This window comes from Chlorocebus sabaeus, chromosome 14 (assembly GCF_047675955.1).
Source record: "Chlorocebus sabaeus isolate Y175 chromosome 14, mChlSab1.0.hap1, whole genome shotgun sequence".
NCBI classification, from domain to species: domain Eukaryota; kingdom Metazoa; phylum Chordata; class Mammalia; order Primates; family Cercopithecidae; genus Chlorocebus; species Chlorocebus sabaeus.
The window spans coordinates 55,094,642-55,121,270 of record NC_132917.1 but is presented as its reverse complement, the minus strand read 5'-3'; the positions used below and the strand labels follow the sequence as shown (position 1 = coordinate 55,121,270).

General features: G+C 38.2%; 1 protein-coding gene across 6 annotated transcripts in view; it reads left to right on the top strand.

Moving 5' to 3' along the window:
• The window catches only part of CLHC1 (clathrin heavy chain linker domain containing 1), a 65,103-nt gene extending 38,828 nt beyond the window's left edge, over window positions 1-26,275 (top strand). For all 6 annotated transcript variants that reach the window (XM_007970601.3, XM_007970602.3, XM_073023002.1 and 3 more), the window contains 4 exons: window positions 14,530-14,704; window positions 20,926-21,128; window positions 24,155-24,334; window positions 25,940-26,275. In XM_007970601.3, the coding sequence (XP_007968792.1) occupies window positions 14,530-14,704; window positions 20,926-21,128; window positions 24,155-24,334; window positions 25,940-26,136 (755 nt within the window). In that variant the 3' untranslated portion in view covers window positions 26,137-26,275. The remainder of the gene's footprint in view (window positions 1-14,529; window positions 14,705-20,925; window positions 21,129-24,154; window positions 24,335-25,939) is intronic.
• Window positions 26,276-26,629: the final 354 nt, after the last annotated feature.

Below are 26,629 nucleotides of genomic sequence, written 5' to 3'. Positions count from 1 at the left end.
TTAAAAATTCAGTTGACTTTTGTATATTGGTCTTGTATCCTGTGACTTTGCTAAATCTTTGTTAGTTCTAGTACTTTTGTGGCTTTCTTAGAATGTTCTATATAAGTGATCATGTCATCAGCTAATAAAGACAGTTTTACTTCTTTTTGAATCTGGATCACTTTTTTTTTTTCTTGCTTTATTGTACTATCTAAATCCTCCAATACAGTTTTGAATAGAAGTGATAAAAGCAGATATTTCTGCCTTGTTCATGATCTTAGGGATAAAGCATTTAGTTTTTCATCATTAATTATTAGCTATAGGTTTTTCATAGATGCCCTTTAAGAGGTTGAAGAAATTCTCTTGTATTCGTGGTTGCTGAGAATCAGAAATGGATATTAGATTTGTCAAATACTTTTTTACATTTATTGAGATGATTATGTTAGTTTTGTTCTTTTCTATTAGTATAATAGATATGTTGCCTTTGTGGGAAAATCTCCACAAAATTCAGTGATTTTACTGTAATACAGAGTTGTGAAACCATCACCATAACCTAATTTTAGAACATTTTCATAATTACAAAAATAAACTTTGTACCCATTAATTCCTCATTCCCTGATCTCTTCTTCCTCTCCAAACTGTAGGGAACCACTCGTCTATTTGCTGTCAGTATAGATTTACCTGTTTTGGTCCTTTTGTGTAAATAGGATCATATACTATGTGGTCTTTTTAGTACAGGCTTCTTTCACTTAGCATGTTTTTGAGGTTTGCTCATGCTGTAGCACATATCATTTCTTTATATGGCTAAATAATATTCCATTGTATGAATGTACTGCATTTTGTCTATACATTCATCAGCTGATGGTCACTGGGCTTTTCCCACTTTTCAGCTATTATGAATAATGCTGCTATGAACATTTGTATACAAGTTTTTGTGTGGTTACATGTTTTTATTTCTTTTAGGTAGAGACTTAGGAGTGAAATTGCTGAGCTAAATTATATGGTAGCTCTGTATTAACACTTTGAGGAACTGCTTATCTGTTTGGTTGCACCATTTTCCATTCCTGCCAGCAATGTATGAGGGTTCCTTATGAACAGGATGTGTTTTTACCTATCTTTTGATTATAGACTTCTCAAAGTGTGAAGCGGTATCTCATTGTGGTTTTTATTTACACGTCCATAATGACCAATAATGTTGGGCATCTTTTGACTTGTCGCTTGCCCATTTGTGTATCTTCTTTGGAGAAATGTCTATCCTTTGGTCATTTGTGTTGCGGGAAGTCAGTGACCCCAAACGGAGAGACTGGCTGAAGCCATGGCAGAAGAACATAAATTGTGAAGATTTCATGGACATTTATTAGTTCCTCAAATTAATACTTTTATAATTTCTTATGCCTGTCTTTACTGCAGTCTCTGAACATAAATTGTGAAGATTTCATGAACATTTATCACTTCCCCAATCAATACTCTTGTTATTTCCTATGCCTGTCTTTACTTTAATCTCTTAATCCCATCATCTTCATAAGCTAGGGATGAATGTCACCTCAGGGCCCTGTGATGATTGAGTTAACTGCATAAGTTGTTTGTAGAACATGTGTATTTGAACAACATGAAATCTGAGCACCTTAAGAACAGGATAACAGCGATTTTCAGGGAACAAGGGAGATAACTTTAAAGTCTGACTGTCGGCCGGGCGCGGTGGCTCAAGCCTGTAATCCCAGCACTTTGGGAGGCCGAGACGGGCGGATCACAAGGTCAGGAGATCGAGACCATCCTGGCTAACACCATGAAACCCCGTCTCTACTAAAAAATACAAAAAACTAGCCGGGCGAGGTGGCAGGCGCCTATAGTCCCAGCTACTCGGGAGGCTGAGGCAGGAGAATGGCATAAACCTGGGAGGTGGAGCTTGCAGTGAGCTGAGATCCGGCCACTGCACTCCAGCCTGGGCGACAGAGCGAGACTCCGTCTTAAAAAAAATAAATAAAAAATAAAGTCTGACTGTCTGTGGGCTGGGCGGAGCAGAGCCATATTTCTCTTATTACCGAAAATGGGTAAGATAAATATCGCTGAATTCTTTCCCCAGTAAGGAATATTAATAATTAACAGCCCTGGGAAAAGAATGCATTCCCAGGGCAGGGCCCCTAAAATGGCCACCCTGGGAGTGTCTGCCTCATGCAGATGTAGATAGGGATGAAACACGCCCTAGTCTCCTGCAGCGCCCCCAGGCTTGCTAGGATTAGGAAATTCCAGCCTGGCGAATTCTAGTCAGACCGGTTCTCTCCTCTTGAACCCTGACAATTCGTGCACAGCGGGATATGGAAGTTCATTAGTGATTCTAGTTTCGCCCTGATCTTCTGCCTTGTGATCTTTTGTCGCCCTTGAAGCATGTGATCTCTGTGACCCACACCCTATTTGTGCACTCCCTCCCCTTTGAAAATCACTAATAAAAACTTGCTGGTTTTACAGCTCAGGGAGCATCATGGAACGTGCCAATATGTGATGTTTCCCCCAGACACCCGGCTTAAAAATTTCTCTCTTTTGTACTCTTTCCCTTTATTTCTCAGACCAGCTGACACATAGGGAAATAGAAAAGAACACACGTTGAATATCGGGGGTGGGGTTCCCCCCAGTAATTTGTAAATTGTGTTTTTTGTGTTTTTATTATTGAGTTTTAGGGGTTCCTTGTATAGTCTGAATTAAAACCCTATTTGATTTGCAAATTTTTTTTTCCCATCTGTGAGTTATCTTTTCACTCTTTTTAATTAAAAAAAAAAGTGTTTCACTGGTTTCTTTCGAAATTAAAAGTTTTTAATTTTGATGAGTTCCACTTATGAGTTTTCTCTTTTATGGCTTTGCCTTTTGTGTTGTAGCAATGAGATCTTTGCCTAACTTAAGATCACAGATATCTACTCCTGTTTTCTTCTAAGAGTTTTACACATTCAGATACATGATCTACTTTTGGTTAATTTTTGTGTAGGGTGTGAGGTGGGGGTCCAGTTTCATTCTTTTGCTTATGAATAATCCGGTTTTTCCAGCACCATGTTGGGAAAATACTTTGAATCCATTGAATTTTGGCCTCTTTGTCAAAAATCAATTGACTATAAATATTTAGAGTTTATTTCTTGACTTTCAGTTCTATCCCATTGCTCTAGATGTCTACCCCATGCCAGTAGTATACTATCTTGATTACTGTAGCTTAGTAGTAAGTTTTGAAGTCAGAGGAGTGATTCCTTCTTTCTTTAGTTTAGTATTAGCATGGTTTATCTTCTTCAGTCCTCTAACTTTTAATCTATTAGTGTCTTCATATATAAGGTCAGTTTCTTCTAAGCAATGTGTACTTGGATCCTACTTTTCAAAAATACAATTTGAGGCCAGATGCAGTGGCTCACGCCTGTAATCCCAGCACTTTAGGAGGCCAAGGTGGGTGGATCACTTGAGGTCAGGAATTCGAGACCAGTCTGGCCAACATGGTGAAACCCTGTCTCTACTAAAAATACAAAAATTAGCTGGGCATGGTGATGGGTGTCTGTAATCCCAGGTATTCAGGAGGCTGAGGCAGGAGAATCGCGTGAACCTGGGAGGCAGAGGTTGCAGTGAGCCAAGATCAGACTACTGCACTCCAGCCTGGGTGACAGAGCAAGAGTCCATCTCAAAATAACAACAACAACAACAACAATCTGACAATCTTTGCCTTTTAGTTGGGGTGCTTAGATTATTTACATGTAATGTTGTTGTCGACATGTTATGTTTTGTTTTTATTTATTTGTTTTTAGAGTCAGGATTTTGCTATGTTGCCCAGGCTGGAGTGCAGTGGCTATTCACAGGCACAGTCATAGTGCATTACAACCCAAACTTCTGAACTTAAGGTGTCCTCTTGCCTCAGCTTCTAGAGTAACTGGGAGTGCAGGTGTGCACCACCACACCACCACACTTTGCTGGTGTGTTTTGTTTTCATTTTTCTTGTCTCTTCTTCTTCTTTTTTTTTTTTTAACCTTTTTTCTGCTTTTTCTGGCTTCTTTTGGATTAATTGAATATTTTTCTCCTTTGTTGATGTAGGAGCTGTATAACTCATTATTGTCTTATTTTGGTTGTGCTGTAGGTTTTATAGATTATATCTTTAACTTACCCTATTCTATTCTCAAGTGATAGTATACCACTTGATGTATAGAATAAAAACACTACACATCTAAATACTTACATTCATAGCATATACCACATCTAGTCTTCATTTCTTTGTGTAAATCTATTTTTCCGGCTGGGCACAGTGGCTCATGCCTGTAATCCCAGCACTTTGGGAGGCCGAGGTGGGCGGATCACAAGGTCAGGAGTTTGAGACCAGCCTGGCCAACAAGGTGAAACCCCGTCTCTACTAAAAGTACAAAAATTAGCCATGCATGGTGGCACGCACCTGTAATCCCAGCTACTTGAGAGGCTGAGGCAAGAGAATCACCAGAATCTGGGAGGTGGAGGTGCAGTGAGCTGAGATCACTGCTTTCCAGCCTGGGTGACAGAGAGAGACTCTGTCTCAAAAAATATATATATATATTTCCATCTGGTATCATTTTACTTCTGCTTGAAAAGCTACCTTTAATCTTTTAGTGCAGATTGGCTTGTGATACATTCATTCAGCTTTTAAATTCTGCATTTTACCTTCACTTTTGAAAGGTATTTTTACTGGGTATAGAATTCTAGATAGACTTTTTTTTCTTTCTATACTTAAAGGATTTTTGTTTCACTGTCTTCTGGTTTGCATTATTTCTGCTGAGAAATGTTATTTCATCTTATCTTTGTTCTTCTGTACATATGTATCTTTTCTCTATTACTACTTTTAAGATTTTCTCATTTTTACTTGTTTTTGGCAATTTGATTATGAGCATTAGTATAGTTTTATTTTCATGCTTCTTATGCTTGGAATCCATTGAGATTCTTGGATCTGTGGGTTATGACTTTCTTCATATATGAAAATACATAGTCATTATTTTTCAAATATGTTTCTGCCCCCGCCTCCCTTCTCCCCACTCACCATTCAGGGACATGAATTATATGCTTGAAGTTGTCCTACAGTCCTACAGCTCATTTATTCTTTGTCCAAGTTTTAGTCTTTTATGTTTTGTTTTGGATATTTTCTATTGCTCTCTTTAAATTCACTAATCTTCAATATCTAATCTGCAGTTAATCCCATCCAGTATATTTTTCATTTCAGACATTGTAGTTTTCATCTCTGTAACTTTGATTTGAGTTTCTCTTATACAGCTCATGTTTCCACTTAACATATTCCATCTTTTCTCTCCCTCATAAATATGAAATAATATAGTTATAATAACTTTTAATATCCTTTTCTATAAATTCTATCATGTCAATTTTGATTTATTACTTTTTTTCTCATTATGAGTAATATTTTCTTGCTTTTTTGCAAGTTTCATTTTTGATTGGATGCAAGACATTAAGAATTTTATGCCAGGAGCGGTGGCTCATGCCTGTAATCCCAGCACTTGGGAGGTCGAGGCAGGTAGATCACGAGGTCAGGAGATCGAGACTTTCCTGGCTAACACAGTGAAACCCCGTCTCTACTAAAAAAATACAAAAAAATTAGCTGGGTGTGGTGGCAGGCGCCTGTACTGCCAGCTGCTCGGGAGGCTGAGGCAGCAGAATGGCATGAACCCGGGAGGCGGAGCTTGCAGTGAGCCAAGATCACGCCACTGCACTCCAGCCTGGGCAACAGAGCAAGACTCCATCTCAAAAAAAAAAAAGAGAATTTTACCATAATGGTGCTGGATTTTGGTAAATTCTTCTTAACCTTTGTTCTGGGATATAGGTAAGTTACTTGGAAACAATGTGATCCTTCTGGAGCTTGTTTTCAAGTTTTGTTAGGCAGGACTGGAGCAGTGTTTGGTTTGAGGAAAAACCTTTCTGAATATTCTACCTCATACCTGAGGATTATGAAGTTTCCCATTCCAGTGGAAGAGTTATTCTCAGCTCTTTCTAAGCCCTAGGGATTAGTCCCTCTAATCCTTCTGAATAGTTCTTTCCCTGGCCTTAGGTAGCTTCCTCACCCGCATGTGCTAATCAGTACTCAGCTGATGACCTGTGGGGGACTCTGTGCAGATCTTTGAAGCTCTTACCCCAGGCAGTGCTCTTTCTTCTGGTAGTCTACCCTGTGATCTTTATCTACATTGACCTCACCAGACTTCCAGCTCCATGTCCTCAATTCATGTTTAGTCCTCATGAATTGAGTTTAGTCCTCAACTAAACATAGAATGTTTAGTTCATTTGCTGTAACTAAACATAATTAACATAATAACTATTTAACAAAAGCATTGATATATTTGGTCTTAAGCCTATCATTTTGCTATATTTTTCCCAATTATTTTCATCAGTTCTTTGTTCCTTAGTTTCTTCTTTTCAATTTTATATTGTGTGAATTGAGTAGTTTTTAAGAATTCCTTCTTTTCTCCTATCTTGGCTTTTTGGCTACGCTTCTTTGTACTATTGTTTTAGTTGTTCTAAGGATTATAATATTCACTGCTTGCCAGAATCTACCTTGAATTAATAATTTACTACTCTACATATAATGCATGAACCTTACCATCACCTTTCTTCTTTTGTGCTATTATCATATACATTGTTACTATTTTTGCCTTAAATATTCACATGTGTCTTAAGGAAACTATGAAAATAAAAATATGTCTTTTATATTTACTGAGGTAGGCAGCTGGATCACATCCTTGTAATCCACTCCACTTAAATGTGAATTGAATTATACTGTATATGTTCTTTAATACTGCATGTGTTCCTGAATTGTACTATTGCTTATAATTATATTGTTTTATGTCTTTTTTTCACTCAACATTAGTTGTGAAATTTAGCCTTGTTTCTACATGTAGCTGTGGTTTATTTTAAATCTTCTAGAATGAAATATACTACAATGTATTTATCTGTTCTGTGGTGGATGGACATTGAGACGGTTTCTAGTTTGGGGCTATTATAAACAGTTTTGCTATGAAAATATATCCTGGTGCATGTATGTAAAGTTCTCTGGGATATGCATCTAAGATTGAACTTTCTGAGTCATAAGGTATGCATATTTTCAGCTTTTGAATATAATGACAAACATTTTCCCAAAGTGTCTGTATTAATTTATGTTCTCAATGGTAATGTATACGATTTTGAAGCTATGTTCCATGTCTTTGACAATAGTTGGTAGTGTTAGACCTTTAAATATTTATCATTCTTGTGGTCATGTAAATTTATTATGGTTTTAATATGAACTTGCCTCATTACCAGTGAAATTGAGTATCTTTTCATATATATGTGTACACATATACCCTTTTGTTAAGACAGGGTCTTGCTCTCTCACCTAGGCTGGAGTGCAGTGGTACAAACATGGCTCACTGCAGCCTCAACCTCCTGGGCTCAAGTGATCCTCCCACTTCAGTGTCTCAAGTAGTTGGGACTACAGCTGTGAGCCACCATGCCTGGCTAATTTTTAAAATTCTTTTGTAGAGATGGAGACTTGCTGTGTTGCTCAGGCTGGTCTCAAACTCCCGGCCTTAAGCCCTCCTCCCATGCTGGCCTCCCAAAGTGCTGGGATTACAGGTGTGAGCCCCTGCACTCAGCTCATATATATTTTTGTATTTGGATTTCCTGTTTTGTGAAGTACTTAAGATCTTTTGCCCATTTTGCTAGTGAATTGTCTATATTTTTCTCAATGATTTTTAGGAGTTACCTACGTATTGTAAATATTAATCTTTTGTTAGTTAAAATGAGTTACAAAAATCTTTTCTTATTATGATATCTTAAGATGAACAGAAGTTTTTAATTTTAATGTAGTGGAATTTATCAGTCTTTTCCTCTTAGGTTAATTATTTTTATGTATTATGTAAAAGTCCTTCCCTACCCTAAGTCATTTTTCATTTTTCTTTTTTCTCGTCTGAAAATATCGTAGTTTTGCTGTTTACATTTAGGTTTTTAAGCTACCTGAAACTTGTTTTTGTGTTCAGTATGATTTGGGAGTTCAGTTGTTTTCTTTAATAATAATTTTTTTTTTTTTTTTTTTTTTTTTGAGACAGAGTCTTGCTCTGTCGCCTGAGCTGGAGTGCAGTAGCTTGATCTCAGCTCACTGCAACGTCCTCCTCCCAGGTTCAAGTGATTGTCGTGCCCCAACCACTGAGTAGCTGAGACTACAGGCATGCACCACCACACCCAGTTAATTTTTATATTTTTGGTAGAGATGGGGTTTCGCCATGTTGGCCAGGCTAGTCTGGAACTCCTGAGTCTAAGTGATCTTCCTGCCTTGGCCTCCCAAAGTGCTGGGATTACAAGCATGAGCCACTGTGCCAGGGCCAGTTTTACTTTATTTTATTTGAGAAGGAGTTTCGCTCTTGTTGCCCAAGCTGGAGTGCAATGGCGTGATCTCGGCCCATTGCAAGCTCCGCCTCCCGGGTTCAAGCGATTCTCCTGCCTCAGGAGTAGCTGGGAGTACAGGAGCATGCCACCATGCCTGGCTAATTTCTTTTATTATTGTTTTTTTGTTTTTAGTAGAAACGGGGTTTCACCATGTTAGCCAGGTTGGTCTCCAACTCCTGACCTCAGGTGATCCACCCACCTCAGCCTCCCAAAGTATTGAGATTACAGGCGTGAGCCCCTGCGCCCAGCCTTATTTTTTTAAATATATAGTTTCTCTGTTTTAGTACTATTTATGTAAAGTCTGTACTTTCTCCACTAATTTGTAGTGCCACCTCAATGATCATATCTTTTGTTTCTAGAAAATTTCAAATCTGCTTGTTTTAAAAATCTGTTCCTCTTTTTTATGGCTTCCATTTCTACCTTTACATTTCTTTTTTTTTTTTTTTTTTTTGAGACGGAGTCTCGCTTTGTCACCCAGGCTAGAGTGCAGTGGCCGGATCTCAGCTCACTGCAAGCTCCGCCTCACAGGTTCACGCCATTCTCCTGCCTCAGCCTCCCACGTAGCTGGGACTACAGGCGCCCGCCACCTCGCCCGGCTAGTTTTTTGTATTTTTAGTAGAGACGGCGTTTCACCATGTTTGCCAGGATGGTCTCGATCTCCTGACCTCGTGATCCGCCCGTCTCGGCCTCCCAAAGTGCTGGGATTACAGGCTTGAGCCACCACGCCCGGCCTTCTACCTTTATATTTCTAATAATTTTAAACATATAATTTTTTTTTTGAGACAGGGTCTCACTCTATCATCCAGGTGGGAGTGCAGTGGTGTGATCATAGCTCACTGCAACCTTGACCTCCTAGGCTCAAGTGATCCTCCCACCTCAGCCTCCCAAGTAGCTGGGAGTATAGGCACACCCACCATGCCTGGTTAATGTGTTTTTTTGTTGTTGTTGTTGTTTTTGTAGAGATGACATCTCACAGTGTTGCCCAGGCAGGTCTCAAACTTCTGGGCTCAAGCATTCCTCCCACCTTGGCCTCCTGAAGTGTTGGAATTATAGGCGTGAACCACTGTGCTCAGCCAAACATAGATATTTTATACTTTCTTTTATAGTCAGTTGTGTGTAGTTCTGAAGTATATAAATTCTCCAGATTATTGGGTATCCTAACTCTTGCTCATGGATGCGCTTTGATTTGTGTGACTGATAATTTTTATTTATAATATTGTAAGCTTTTTACATTGATAATATTGTGAACGTAATTTCTCCCCCACTGTGGGATAACTATGTATTCTCTAGAAAGGCTTTATGTTTGTCTCTGCCTGGTCTCTGATGTTTCACAGCCTTAAACTGATCTTTGTTAATTTCTTGGCTTTAGCTTCCTGAATCACATACATAACTGAAATTCAAACTTCATTCCCATGTGGATGTAGGTTGTTTTATTTTATCTAAGGAGAGGGAAAGATATAGTCAGAAATAGTAGTCCATGTGATCCACACTGTCACGTTTTCAGAGTCTTAGATCTTTAAAGGCCCATCCGAAGTTTGATAGCTTAGAATCGATTAAAATTACTTAAATCTTAAAATACTTATTTTTCAGATAGTTGCTTTCTGTTTTTAAAAGTTTGTATAAAACCTAGTTTTTAAGACATATTAAAGCTCAAAGATATCATTGGTAGAAGCAGAGCTTCCAATAAAATGTTCACAGAAGTACATTACTGTAACATTTTCAGAAAATTTTAATAAATAGACTATTTTTAACTGTAGCTTAAACTGTTATGACCTAGGTATTAAGATACAAAGATTAGTAAGACCTAATCCTTTCAATGAGATAAAGGACTAACTGGGAAAAGAGATAAAGAGACAGACAAGTGTGGAACCAACTCATTCATTTGTTTATTCATCTACTCTTCATTCAACAAAATTGATTATCTAATATATGCTGGGCATTGTTCTAGGTGCTGTGGATGTAGCAGAAAATAAAACCTGCAAAAATGATTTGCATCATGGAGCTTATATGTAGTGTGATTCTAGTAATATGAAGAAAGTTCTCTGGAAATTCAAAAAAGGCGTATTAATAGTTTGGCATTTCTACCCTCAACTGTGTCTGCTGTCTTCATGTAGACACCTTTTGTTTTATTTTTTTCAGAGAATAATCCTCAGCTTTTTCTAGCTGGAAGGGGGTATCATCTGACTGGGTAAGGGATAGCTTTTTAAACAGCCTTTCAGCCAAGATTTCTAGTTTTAGCTCATCTCATTACAGAGGTTCCTGGTGCTGGCAATTCCTGAGGCTTTCTGTGTTTGGTGTGAACTGGATTGCTTCTTCTTGGTTTTCCTTATTGGTAGTTTAAGAATCAAACTTTTTTTTTTGAGACGGAGTCTCCGTCTGTCATCCAGGCTGGAGTGCAGTGGTGCAATCTTGGCTCACTGCAAGCTCCGCCTCCCAGATTCATGGAGTTCTCCTGCCTCAGCCTCCGGAGTAGCTGGGAGTACAGGCGCCTGTCACCATGCCCGGCTAATTTTATCTATTTTTAGTAGAGGCTAATTTTATGTATTTTTAGTAGAGACAGGGTTTCACCATGTTAGCCAGGATGGTCTCCGTCTCCTGACCTCGTGATCTGCCGGCCTCAGCCTCCCAGAGTGCTGGGATTACAGGCGTGAGCCACCACTCCCAGCCAGGAATCAAACTTTTAAGGCTCTGCTCTGCTAGTTTCCACTCTCTATTTTCTGGTTTTCAGAATTTTGTTTGTTATTTCCTTTTAAATTTGTTCTTATGAAATCCCTTTACTATTATTTTAATGATTTTAATGAACTAAAATTGAATGTGTGTGTTCAGTCTACCATCTTTACCTGAAAGTCTAATTGAATTGTCCTTAATCTTGTTAATCTATAGTAGGTATAGGAAATCTGTTTTTTTTTTTTTTTTTTTTTGAGACGGATCTCACTCTGCTGCCCAGGCTGGAGTGCAGTGGCGCGATCTCAGCTCACTGCAACCTCCACCTCCTGGGTTCAAGTGATTCTCCTGCCTCAGCCTTCTGAGTAGGTGAGATTAAAGGCACGTGCCACCACGCCCAGCTAATTTTTGTATTTTTAGTAGAGATAGGGTTTCACCATGTTGGTCAGACCGGTCTCGAACTCCTGACCTTGTGGTCTGCCTGCCTCGGCCTACCAGAGTGCTGGGATTACAGGTTTGAGCCACCATGCCTGGCCTAAGAAATCTTCTGCCATCATATGTATGTGTAAATGTATATATATTTAACTTATCACAAAACATGAAGAAGATAGAATGTTATAAAATGTTGGGTAGGAGGCACAATACCTTTGTTTCAATTTTATCTTTAGTATACACTTGCATTGTGTTCTTTGAGCAAGCTACTTTATCTACTTGAAACTCAGTTTTATTACTTGAAAAACAGGAATGTTGGCCAGGTGTGGTGGCTCGTGCCTGTAATAGCAACACTTTGGGAGGCTGGGGTAGGCAGATTGCTTGGCCCAGAAGTTCAAGACCAGCCTGGGAAACATGGCGAAACTCTGTCACTGCAAAAAATACAAAAAAATTAGCCAGCCTTGGTGGCACGTGACTGTAGTCCCAGCTACCCAGGAGGCTGAAGTGGGAGGATCACCTGAACCTGAGAAGTTAAGACTACAGTGAGCCGTGATCGTACCACTGCACTCCAGCCTGGGCGACAGAGTGAGACCCTGTCTGAAAAAACAAAAAGAAGAAGAAAAGAAAAGAAAGAAAACAGGCCGAGCGTGGTAGCTCATGACTGTAATCCCAGCACTTTGGGAGGCCGAGGAAGGCGGATCACAAGGTCAAGAGATCGAGACCATCCTGGCCAACATGGTGAAACTCCATCTCTACTAAAAATATAAAAATTAGCCAGGTGTGGTAGCATGCACCAGCTAAATGGGAGGCTGAGGCAGGAGAATCGCTTGAACCCGGGAGGCAGAGGTTGCACTGAGCTGAGATTGCACCATTGCATTCCCGCCTGGCAACAGAGTGAGACTCCATCTCAAAAGAAAGAAAGAAAGAAAGAAAGAAAGAAAGAAAGAAAGAAAGAGAGAGAGAGAGAGAGAGAGAGAGAGAGAGAGAGAGAAAGAGAAAACTAGGAATTTTAATGATACCCAACTTATTAGAGTTATTGGTTAAGACCAGTTGATAATTTCAAAGCACTATACAAGCTTTAGGGGTTTTTAGCACCACACCACTTATTCAGAATTAATTTTTATTTACAATACAGTACATCTGAGAGTTGAGAAATAAGTTTAAAAAGTCTGTGAACAATTAAAAAATAGATATCATATATTATCTTGTGAAAATCCATACATTTCATTAGTAGACCCTCAATCAGATGTAGAATCAATTTTTATTCTGGTTTTACCAGCTTTGATATCTATAAAACTGGATCATAAATCAGTTAGACATGATAGAGTCTAAAGTTCAAGCTAGACTTGATAAGAGTACAAAGCAAGAAACAACTTTTTTCTTCCTCACCATTGCCCTTTAAAAGGACTGTGTTGACGTTCCTATTTATTTTATTGGATAATATCTTGGTCATGTCACATAGCTTTTTTTCACTCACTTTCAGATGTTAATAGTTTTATGTTTAGGTACCGAAAAGTCTAGTCTAAACTAAATAGAAACTGCAGTCTCTTGTTTAATCTAAAAATTTTCCCCTTACCCTGGTTTGGCTCTGGTTTGGCTCCAGAACCTATTGAGGCTCAGGAGACATGTTTGCTTCTTCTTTGCTCTGCTGCTCACTCCTCTTCTAATCACTAGGCAGCTTTACAGTGGGGTTATATAAGGGACAGGAAAGGTCTTACTCAACTGGTGCAGTGGTCATTTGGCTTTGATGTTTCTTGGGTGTGGTAGATGCCCAATGATGGCTCCTAGTTGACTGTTTTAGTCTTTGCTTTTTAGGGCCTTCCCTCACTGGGGACTTTCCGTGGTGCCTTTTATTGATTCAGGAGGTATTACTTTAGCTGGCTGCTTATGACTCCCCTTTAGCTACTTCTGGTGGTGTGTATCCCCAAACACTCTCAGGTGGGGTTATCTGACCTCTCTGAGAGAGCCTTTTCAAGACAACCAGCCAACCTGCCTTTCATGGAATCTCCTTCACCCTGGAGGAACATGCAATCTTGTGGAAGTAGAATTTGCTCGTACTTTAATTCTCTTTACTCACTCTAGCCTTTCACCTTTACACTTTCCAGGCAAATATCAGGCTCTGGTCTTTTTGTTCTCTAAATTCCAAGACATCCATATCCAGTTGTTCTCTCTAAACTGTCTCACTTGACTTTGAGGAGGAGAACTAAATAAAAATCTAGGAAATAAGATATGGTGGTAAATTTATTTTCTGCTCACAAAAAGGAAAATAATCTGATGGATTAATTAAGAATTCAAATTGACAGTCTTCCTCCCCTGCAAGTTCAAGCATTGAGTGTACATACAGCTTAATAAAAAATGAATTGTAGTCATGCTGATTTGGGATTGGCATACTTTATTTGGTCACTGGCTGAATCTACATGTAAATTTCAGGATCCTAATTTGTCATTCTCATTGAATTATTTTCCAAGTTAGGTTATGGTAGTCTAAGTATATACCTTTAAATGTCCAGTTTTATATTTGCCTCATGTGATTGGTCATTAGAGCAGGTTAGTTTGCATTAGGAATTTTATCCTCAGTGTATCTGCAGCTGCACCTTTTGTTTTCTTTGGTTATGACCAAAGAATGAGGTAAATTGGCCTCATTAACAGGAGAACCCTAGGACTTAAAAGAAAAATATATTCTCTCACAGTTCTGGAGGCCAGAAGTCTGAAATCATGGTGTCAAGGGTTCATTCTTTCTGGAGGCTCTAAGGGAGATTCCATTTCATGCCTCTCTCCTAGCTTCTGGTGGTTGTCAGTGATTTTTAGCCTCCCTTGGCTTGTAGCAGATCATTCCAGTCTCTGCCTCCATCTTCACATGGCCTGTGATATTTAGTCATTATCCAGAATATAAAGTTTAATCTATAAGCATGAGTTAAAAATTATAAATGTGTAATTTTAGATTGTTAAAGTTTTAGAAAAGCAAAGGCACGAAAATAGTAATATGAAATAAGAAAAAGCAAACTATTTCTTAAAGTATTTGACTCAGAAAATTTTCTCCTTTCTGTAGCTGTTGGAAAAATTAGAGGAAAGCCTCTTCCATTACTCTTATTTTTTGAGGCCCTCTTTATCACAAGTCATGCTTTTCGATGTCCTGTTGATGCAGCTCTAACCCTGGAAGGAATCAAATGTGGATTATCGGAAAAACGGTTAGATTTAGTTATCAATTGGGTTACACAGCAAAGGTAAGCAAAATTAAGCTTTTAACTTAATTTTGACATTTGGTTAATAAAGTTGTTTGTTCTAAAAATATTAATAGTTTTATCAATATGTTACTTGAAGATTTACTTCAGGTCCCTATTGCAATTAATCAGAAAGTGTTTAGTGGTCGGGCATGGTGGCCTATGCCGCTAATCCCAACACTTTGGGAGGATCACTTGAGGTCAGGAGTTCAAGACCAGCTTGGCCAACATGGTGAAACCCTGTCTCTACTGAAAATACAAAAATTAGCCAGGCATGATGGCCAGGTGCAGCAGCTCATGCCTGCAACCCCAGCATTTTGGGAGTCCAAGGTGGGCAGATGACTTGAGGTCAGGAGTTCAAGACCAACCTGGCCAACATGGTGAAACCCCGTCTCTACTAAAAATACAAAAATTAGCCAGGTATGGTGGCACACGGCTGTAGTCCTAGCTACTCGGGAAGCTGAGGTAGGAGAATCGTGTGAATCAGGGAGGCAGAGGTTTCAGTGAGACGAGATCGCGCCACTGCACTCCAGCCTGGGTGACAAAGCGAGACTCAGTCTAAAAAATATATATATATGCATTTAGTTTCCTATAGAAATCTAATTTTCTTAGCAAATACACAACTACATTCCAAATAACTTTATTTTCATATTGACTATTATCGGGGTGATAGAAATTGACAAGAGTTATCAATAGACATAGGCAAAGGAGAGGAGATCCTTTAAAGTAACATCTGCGGGAAGATGGCTCCCATCTAGAGCAGAGAACAGAACAGCATCATTTCAACCAAATGTTTGGCTTTTCTGGTCTATGAACTTTCCTCACTAGTCACATAGCTGCAAAGGGTGAAAATCCTATCAGGTCATCTAAGAAACGAATCCTAGGTTTTCCTGTAAGCTTTTTTTCTCCTCGTGGATACTTCTGGCTATAAGTAGAACAATCGCTATGCCTGCTGGCTTTTCATAATTATGAGCAAACCATAAAGCGATTGTAGGAATGATTGTAAGTACATACTGACACTGGGGATATACATATTCATATACATATCTATCACAATTATAAGCTTGGGAGCAAGTAAAGACCTTTCATAGAACATTCCTGTGTGAATACCTTGGGGTAGGGCAGAGTCAGTCTTCAATTTTCACACAAAGAAGAACCACATCTTGGCTGGTTGCAGCAGCCCACGCCTATAATCCCAGCACTTTGGGAAGCCAAGGCTGACGGATCACCTGAGGTTGGGAGGTGGAGACCAGCCTGACCAACATGGAGAAACCTTGTCTCTACTAAAAATACAAAGTTAACTGGATGTGGTGACACCTGCCCGTAATCCCAGCTACTTGGGAGGCTGAGGCAGGAGAATCGTTTGAACTCAGAGGTTGCGGTGAGCCGAGATTGTGCCATTGCACTTCAGACTGGGCAGCAAGAGCGAAACTCCATCTCAAAAAAAAAAAAAAAAAAAAAAAAAAACAAAAAAAAAAAAAAAAAAAAAGAAGAGGAACTCATCTTAGGGCCTGAGAGCCTATTCCCATGCACCTAAAATTACCATGTTTGGCAAAATTATACAGTTTATTCAGACATTGACTTTTTATTTAGAAATATTTTGAATTTTGTTCAGCCTTGAACAAAACAAGAAAATCCGTTTTGTTAGCTTATAAAGAAAATTTGAAGGCTGGTCATGGCGGCTCATGCCTGTAATCTCAACACTTTGGGAGGCCAGGGCGGGAGAATTGCTTGAGCTTAGGGGTTCAAGACTAACCTGGGCAACATAGGAGACCTCATCTCTATGAAAAAAATAAAATAAAACAAAATAACCCAGACGTGGTGGCACATGCCTGTAGCCCCAGCTACTTAGGAGGCTGAGGTGGGAAAATCACTTGAACCTGGGAGATCAAGGCTTCAGTGAACTTGAGCATGCCACCGCACTCCAGCCTGGGCAACAGAATTAGATATTGTCTCAAAAAACAAACAACAACAACAAAAGTATACACTAGGGAAAATGAGAAAATTATTAAACGAATTATGTTAAATTTATTTTGAAAGTCTATCAGTATTTTTTAGTACCACTTACAGGTCATGTACTCTGTTAGAGTGGTCATTTAAAATTGCTGTTATAATAAATCAGATTTTTATATAGTCTTCAGCCCCTCCCTCATTGATTTCTCACAAAAAACACTGGACTGTTTTTCCCAGTGTAAGAATAAAATAAGTGTGGAATGTTAAGTATTACCTACACAACAGAGCCAGTTGCCACAGAGTAAAAGCTTGCGTTGCTTTTGACATACTTTCTAATTTCCTGTTCTGATAATAGCACTAATGTCAGAGAAGGAAACCATTAATTAAAATGAAACTTTATAGAATGTGTGAATGATATCTTTATCAGATGAATAAAAGTATATATATTAACATTGTCATCTCAACAAAAAAATTGACAAACTACGTAACTCATTATAATAAGTGTAATCTCTTTTTTAGTACTGGTAAAATTGACATTACAATTTGAAAATAAATACTTCCAAACTAAAAAGAAAAAGTTAATCTCATCCCAGAATACCCCACAGACACACCCAGAGTAATATTCAACCAAATATTTGGGCACCCTCTGGCCCAGTCAAGTTGACACATAAAATTAACCATCTCAGGAAATGTGTGCTTCCCATGTCTGCAACTTTAGTGTTTGTGAGTCAGGAAGTTTTGACTGACTTGATTATCATAAACAGGTAGGACTGTTGCTATATAATGGAGCAGAAAGGAATATTTTTGGCACTCAGTATTTCCTTGAAGAGAACTTAAGACTTAGATTAGGGTGCAGATCATTTACTAATAAACTACTCCTCAGGAAAATTTTTAAGGGGAATGAAATAGGATAGGACTTAGAACTAAGAGCCAAGCAGGATGTGAACTCAGTTCAAGTCTGGTATTAGCCATTATCACAGGGAGAGGGTTATAGAGCATAGACATTACACAGAGTTCTTTCCTTTTATTAAGGGGCTGGCCTTTTGTAACCCCTATCAGTCAGTCCCTGGGGGTTGAGTATAGACTACTGGGGGTTGTGGATAGGCATAATTTTCTAGGTGAGGAGGCTGCAGACACCTGAGGACAATTCTTCAGAGAAGAAGGCAACTGTGAGCTCTTAGTAGTCAGCTGGAGAAGGGGCACCAGTTCAGTAAATGGGACCTGGATGAGGCACCAGAACAGTGTCTACCATAACAACGGAACAACTTACGAAGATCTGTCAGAGAATAGATAGCAGCTGCTTGTACTGTGTCTTTGCGAAGATGGGCTGGGCTGTGCATATTGGAAGGCAGAGTAGGGAAAGGCCTCCCTGTCATCTGTCTAGTAGTTATAGCCTGCTGCTGGCAGCATAAGGGCTGTGCTTACTTGGCTCTGAATGCATAGGGATGTAGAACACATACTAGGGAATAATGAAGAGCTCTCATCTTTAAGAAGGGTATCATAAAGAGATAAATGGACTTTAGTAAGCAAGCACTTCCTAAATAAATTCATGACTTAGAAATGTCCCAAACATAAAAATGGTAGGTTTGCATACTACTGCCTACTACCACTCATTTCAAAATCACCGTTTCCCCTATACAACTTGTTAAAGCTATCTTGATGGCACTATTTACCAGTGTGAAGTGTTTCTCCCACCCATTCTTATTATGACCTTCATTTACTGTCCACATAATAGTTAATTTTTTTTTTTTTTTTTTTTGAGATGGAATTTCACTTTTGTTGTCCAGGCTGGAGCATAGTGGTACAATCTCGGCTCACTGCAACCTCTGATTCTCGGCTTCAAGCGATTCTCCTGTATTAGCCTCCCGATTAGCTGGAATTACAGGCATGCGCCACCATACCTGGCTAATTTTTTGTATTTTTAGTAGCAACGGGGTTTCTCCATGTTGGTCAGGCTGGTCTCAAACTCCCGACCTCAGGTGATCCACCCGCCTCGGCCTCCCAAAGTGCTGGGGATTACAGGCATGACCCACCGCGACTGGCCTGTTAATTTTGCTTTAGGAAATTTCTTCTTCATATGTATGCCCTTCTTTTCTCTCTTTGCGCCCTTCTCTCTTTCTCTGCCTGATCATGTTTCTACACCCTCCACAAAAAGTACTTATCAGGGAGCACTGGAAATGGTTTGGACTTGATGACATCATCAGAAAGTGTATGTTCTTTACCAAAACCTGTTTTAAAAAGTTCTAGTGCAAAGACACTTCAGACAAGATTAAGTTTCTTACACATAGTGATGGTTCTTGACCCATTCTACCTCTTAGTTCTAAGAATTTAAATTCTTTAATAACTATGCAGTTCTGTGACTACATGCATTGAGGAAATGCCACTAGTTTTAAGGATCCTGAGATAATATAACAGGGAATATTAAAGGCAATTCACATTCTTCATACTTAGTCTCTGTTTCCTGGCTTCTGCCTCTGATTATCTGGCCTCTATCACATAGCTACCTTAAAAAGCCTTCCAGTTCATTCCCAGAAGCTCAGCATAGAGCTAGCCCTTTAGCAGCCTGCCTAATGGGCTAATCATGGCTCTCTTAGTCATTCTTACCTGTGAAAAGTCTAATCACTTGGTCTACAAAGTCTAAATTTTAAGGAACCATCCTTTACTGGTATTACTTCTCTTAATTGCAGACATTGCTCCCAGAAGAAGATAAATATCCTCTGAAATTTTAACTTTGCAAACTCAATCCTAGAAAGTAACAGTAAATAAATTTTATGCATGGATTTGGAGATTGTATATTACCTTTATTTTGACATTAAAAATTTTTAAACCAAATTTATAATCCAGTATGTCTTAGATTACTGTGGGGTTAAGCATATTTTATTTTATTTATTAGCTGTTCATATTCTCCAGAGCTAGCCTGGTCTCAGATCCACTTTCAGAAGTCCCAGAAACAGTCCTCTTTGAGTTAGGAGTAAGGGTGAGAAAACCCAACAAGGGGACTTTAGGAAAATAGAAAGAGGGTATGATGAGGTGATTGGAGGGAAATAAAAACTTCCCAGCCCTGGCCTTCTCTGAGGTGGTGACCCTTAAATAAAATGGCATTAATAAGATAAATAAATACTAAAATACTGGCATTATGATTTTGCTACAGTATTTCAGTCTCTACATAGACTGAAATAATTAACTTGTTCAGCCTCAGGAATTGTGGCAACTGTAGCTACTAAACTTTATTTTGGTATTAAAGTGTGGAAGTCAGAGAACTGCTTAATTAAATAATTGATTTGTACTCAAGCTGCCTTTTGATTTAGACTCCCCCCTCTGCTGCCCACCCCAATAAACACAGAAGGCTTTATTTACTGAATTTTCAGTAAAGAGACATTTTGTAGGGGGTTCAGGATTTCATTTTAATGTTACCAGCATTTTTAGATGTATACAGACACCAATATCATATGATTGCCGTTATTTTGTAACTATTAATTAAAAATATAAAATATAATTTTCATACCACTAGTAATTAGAAGTGATATGTTTAATCATGCACAGATGGTCTTTTGGCTATGCTTATAGTTTCTAGGTGAAGTTACTCTGATAGTACAACGGATGATTAACTTCAGTTGTGTATAAAGGTGGTACACTAAAATAGGACAAGTGAAATCTATTCTGTTGACCCATCTCAAAAGAACTGCTTCTTCAGTCTTTCCTAATAGGCACAATTATGTCCATTTTCCCGTCTTGCCTCTTATAAATCTATAACAAATTTAAAAAATAACAGTGCTGTCACACTTTCTGTTTTACTTTTGGTAAAAATGCTTGCAATATCTACCTCTATGAGCTGAAATTGTTGTCACTATCTATAACCAATATTTAATAAGCTTTTATATTCCGTAGGGTTTAGAATCTCGATAACTGCTTGAGAATATTAAGACCCTCAATTATGAGAGCATTTTTGTTTACCTCATAATTTTTAGACCTATCAGTCTTTTTAGGAGAGTTTTAATCTTGTTTGTGGTTTTTTTTTGAAACTTGAGCTTTTGAGGAGCCAAAATGTCTTCCTCCAAGGGAATACACACTGATTGTTTTTTTTGTTGTTGTTGTTAAATCTCAGATATGTTTAATTTCTCCTACATAATAAATGGCCTATTAAATTGTAACTTGGAATTCTTGCAGGCAGTAGAAAATCCAGTTCTACTGTGCTGAATTTTCAAATATTTCAGCCTCAGCCACTCATCAGGAATTTTCTAACGTATGTCTTATTGATCTGCTTGTTCTAGACTGACATTTTCTGAGGAGGCTGGGGATGTGATTTGTGATTATGGGGAGCAGGATACTTATAACAAGGCCAAGTGCCTGGCTTTAGCTCAGATTATCTACAGTGAATGTGGCCTGCACAACAAAGTTATTCTTTGCTTGTGTAAACAGGGTCAGACTCATAGGGTCATGGAGTACATACAGCAGTTCAAGGACTTTACTACCGGTAAGTTAAAATGTCTGCCATTTGTATACATTTGAATTCTGGACTTTAATTGTAAAATTACCCATGATAGCAGGCACTACTTTAAACTTACATTATAATATCAATTTTATATATACCAATAAGTGGGAAATTTCTTTTGTAATTTTTCATGAACATAAGTAAGCTGGAGCTGATTGGCTTTCATGCTAGATGTTCAAAAATATTATGTATTTCCTCAAAATAAAAACATTTAATAAACCAGATAGTCCTGGAAATATACAGTTTTAAAGATAAATTTATACAGAGTAACATACTACATATGTGATTTTTAAAAATAACTTATTTGTAATATTTTATTTTATTTTTTATTTATTTATTTTTTGAGACAGAGTCTCACTCTGTTGCCAGGCTGGAGTGCAGTGGCGTAATCTTGGCTCACTGCATGCTCCACCTACTGGGTTCACGCCATTCTCCTGCCTCAGCCTCCCAAGTAGCTGGGACTACAGGCACCCGCCACCACGCCTGGCTAATATTTTGTATTTTTAGTAGAGATGGGGTTTCATCGTGTTAGCCAGGATGTTCTCTATCTCCTGACCTTGTGATCTGCCCACCTTGGCCTCCCAAAGTGCTGGGATTACAGACGTGAGCCACCATGCCCAGCCTGTGATATATTTAAAGTGTAATATAAGCATTAGAAATGAAGAATTTCTAATTTATTTCAAAATTTTAAAACACAATTGAACAGTAATCTGAGATTACAATTGAGCAGTCATCTAAGAGAACTGTGGACCTTAGGGTGACCCTAGTTGGATGAGCAGATCTGTTACTCTGGATCTAGTTTGGCAATAACTCTGAGTATGGGCATTGCTGACATCTCCCCATCTCCCAGGCCACTGCCCGTCCTGATTTGCAGGCTGTGTATCCCAGTTCTAAGAAGATGCAAAGTGGAACCAAACATAGCTGTTTTAGGTCACATTCTTCCAGGAAAAAGGAGTTTTAGTGGTTGTTGAATCTGGTCATTTTCAAGCAATTAACTGACTTTTTCTTAGAATCTATATATTTTTTGAGTTACAAATGTCTTCATTAATAACAGCATGCCCTATACTATTATTGTAATAATAGCTAGGCTTTTTTCCATGGATTATCTCACTTAATCCTTATGTTGACTCTATGAGGTAGATTTTGTTATTGTACCATTTTATAGATGAAAAAAATAGTATGTTTCCATACAGAGGCTAAGGCACAGCTAGAGGTAAGTGATTTTGTTGTGTAGTGACAGGACAGAATCTGGCATAGTAGGTATTAGTTAATATTCCATTACCTAAGTATACAGTTTCAGTTTCTGGGTTGTTAACTATTATTTTTCCATAGGTAAGAATTATATTAGTTAATGTTTAGACATGGGATATAGATTTTAATTACTTTTAGAATTTAAAAATTTTAGGGATAGGGTCTGTAGTCCCAGCCACTCAGGAGGCTGAGATGGGAAGATCGCTTGAACCCAGACATTCTAGGCTGCAGTGAGCTGTGATTGTGGCACTGCATTCCTGCCTAGGCATAAGAGTGAGACCTTATCCCATAATAATAATAATAATTTTTTAAAAAGAAAATGGATTTTGAAATGTAGTAAGCGAAAGGGATACGAGGAGTTCAAGACCAGCCTGGGGCAACATAGTGGGACCCTGTCTCTATATATTAAATACATTTTAAAAACCCAAGGCTTTCAGAGTTAAATTATGTTTATGGTAGTTCTTGAAAGGCTCTCAGAGTTATTCTGAAAATTACCTCTATTGTGGCCCCAAAATAATATTTTTACTTAAAAAAATTTAGGAAGTTAATACAAAGTTTACAAATTTGAGACTATAGAGTGGGGCACGGTGGTGCATGCCTGTAGTCTCAGCTATTGGGAAGGCTGAGGCGGGAGACTGCTTGAGCCCAGGAGTTTGAGGATATAGTACACAATCATTATGCCTATGATGAGCGATGCACTCCAGCCTGGGCAGCACAGTGAGACTTTGTTTTGAAAAAATTTAAGAATACAAATCATAATTGTAGCTTTAGATTACCTCAGTGGTTAACTAGTAGATTAACCCATATGGATTTTTGTGTGTGTGTGTGGTCAAACATAGGCAACTTCATATGGCTCCACCTCTAGCTACTTGAAATAGCTAATGGCTTCTTAAAGTTTTCATTTTTGAATTTCTAAATACTTGATAGTTTTAGGAAAAAAATTACTGAATTGCATTTTCTGTGCAAGGCACAGAAAGACATTATACTCACCAGAATTTGGTCCAAATATGAGCCACAAGATATAGACAAACAAACTGTAGTATTAGATGGAACCTTTGAAATTATCTCCACTTCGGCCGGGCGCGGTGGCTCACGTCTGTAATCCCAGCACTTCAGGAAGCCGAGGCGGGCGGATCACAAGTCAGGAGATCGAGACCATCCTGGCTAACATGGTGAAACCCCGTCTCTACTAAAAATACAAAATATTAGCCAGGCATGGTGGTGGGCGCCTGTAGTCCTGGCTACTTGGGAGGCTGAGGCAGGAGAATGGCGTGAATCTGGGAGGCGGAGTTTGCAGTGAGCCAAGATCACACCACTGCACTCCAGCCTGGGCGACAGTGAGACTGTCTCAAAAAAAAAAAAAAAAAAGAAATTATATCCAATTCTAGCGCTTTTCAGATGTGAAAACTGAGTTCCAAAAGAGTAAGTGACTGATAGAGCTATGATTAGAATTCAGGTTTCCTGAGAGCCAATCTATATTTTTATTATACCACATTTCTTTTCGTTATAATTATTTGATTGTATTTTGGATACTCTTATGGGTAGTTTTCCTTTGTTTTTTGCTATGCTGATCATGATTTTTTTTCGGGGGGGCTAGGGGATAGTACTGTTGAGTTTAGGTTGGAGTGGGTCATTGAGGGCTTTGAAAGGATTAGAAAAACTGTTGATTGGCAGGTATAGACATTAGCTAGTCCTAGTTTCTAGTTGATTTATCATGTTAGGATGTTGAGATAAAGTTCTTTCATTTTTGCCTTCAGATGACCTGTTGCAGCTATTAATGTCATGTCCCCAGATTGAATTAATTCAGTGTCTCACTAAAGAGTTGAATGAGAAACAAACATCTTTATCTTTTGGTCTTGCCATACTTCATCTGTTCTCTGTAGATAAGAAAAAAATTGGCATTAAGCTACTTCAAGAAATAAATAAAGGTGGGATAGGTAAGTAGAGTAAAATGTTGTGGAAGAAATAGTAGTGGGTTATTTAGGGAGAGGTTCAAGATGATTATGCATGAGTTAACTCAAATTTCCCTAAGAGTTCCTTCTTAGCAAGAGTTAACTTAAGGAGTTTATAAATATAAAGATTGCCATATAAATAATAATCCGTTGGCAATAGGATATGTTTCTTGAGAGAATTAAAATGAAGAGATAATCTTTATGAAGCCTGAGGGAGATGTTACAATAATTGTAATCACTAACACTAAAAACGTTATATATATTGACATGTGTATATTTAGCTATCTTTTATATGTATTTTAAATGTTATGTAGATATAAACTATATGTTTTAATTCCTAAACCAAATGTCTGTGTGTTTACATGTGATATTCACTCTGAACCTGACTCTGCTGTGGATTAGAGAATAACTGATTAGGCTGGGTGCGGTGGCTCACCCCTGTAATCCCAGCACTTTGGGAGGCTGAGGCGGGTGGATCGCTTGAGCTCAGGAGTTCAAGACCAGCCTGGGTGACATGGCAAAACCCTGTCTCTATGAAAAAAATACAAAAACTAGCCAGGTGTGGTGGCATGCACCTGTAGTCCCAGCTACTCGAGAGGCAGAGGTGGAAGGATCGCCTGAGCCCAGGGAGCTCAAGGCTACAGTGAACCGTGATTGTGCCACTGTGCTCCCTGCCTCAAAAAAAAAAGAGAGAGAGAGAGAGAGAATAATTAAAACTCACTTTTATTTTCTTTTCATTAATTTAATATAGGAAGTTGAACAGACAACTTGATTTTAAATTACTTGAAAACATATTTTGGAAGATAACTATATTTTGAAATTATCATTACAAATATCAACTAAAATATTTTTGTAGAAAAATGGTAATTATGGTAGAAATAAAATTATAGTGATGACAGTGTTCTAAAAAGTGATCCTCTTTTATGAAGTACCATAAGTAATGCAGGTAATAGATAAGAAATGAGTTCCATAAACTGGTAGATCACTAAGATATTTTTAAAAGTAAATAATATTAAATTTCTTTAACAAAATGATTTTATTTCCTTAAGAAAAATATTTGTTATAGAAGCCCCATCATTAAGAGGTCTCCATCTAGAGACAGGATGAAGAGTTTGTCAAAGAGTTTCCTAAGTCCTTGGGTTAGCAGCACTAAGGCATTTATATAAGTGTTTGAAATCATGAAAACTTCACCTATAGGTCCACAGTTATTTGATAGTTTCTAGTGGTGCCTTATAGACTCTTTGAATAAGAATGAGCCCACATTCATCACTTTCTGAGCTCCTGCCTTATAGCCTTCAACATCTGCTACCATAACAAGAAGGCAATGAGTGGAGACGTGGAATGTGAGAAGTGGTAAAGGGTTGAATTGAGACATCAAGAGGTTAATGATAAGGGAGGAGGAGAAGGAACTAACACGAATACTTACCATGAGCTAGACTGCTGCATGTTATATCATTAGTCTTAGGGGAATCAGGTAGAGTTTAACAGTAACTGAGTTGAGATTATCTCCTTTTCTATTTTTGAAGAATCACTAAAGTATGGATTATCAAATAAGTGCCATACTATAATATTGTATTTTTTCCCCCACAGATGCAGTAGAAAGTCTTATGATAAATGATTCATTTTGCTCCACAGAAAGGTGGCAAGAAGTGGCAAATATATGTTCACAGAATGGCTTTGACAAATTATCTAATGACATCATGTCTATTCTTCGATCTCAGGCTGCAGTTACAGAAATTTCTGAAGAGGATGACGCAGTTAACCTAATGGAACATGTGTTTTGGTAGTTCTATATCTTAACCAGCAGAGGGAGCTTGTACAACACTTTATGTATGCTGGTTGGGCAAACGGATTTTAACATAACTAACTAATAAATAAATTTAGAGTAAGCTCTCAGAAATAAATCACACTTTTGTTATGATGACATTTGGATTTGTCTTTGAAATATTTATACCATTGCTTCCTTTTTCCCATATGGTCATTTCTTATATTGAATCTTGATAAAATCCAAGATTATAACTTTGTGCGAAACAGTGTAGGCATTTTTATCTAAGGACATAAGCTAATGTCCAGATATATTACTTTCTGGTGATGTAATATGATAGCAAGAACTAAAGAAGGTGCAGGTAGTATCCTGTGTATTAGACTGTCTTCCCAAATGTGAAATGCTACAAGCCTGACTTGACAAGAAAAACAGGATATCATTTCAAGGTTGGACTTGCTGGCAAAAACCTGGAGTACAGTAATTTTGTATTGCTGATTTAAAGATGTGCCCCATGC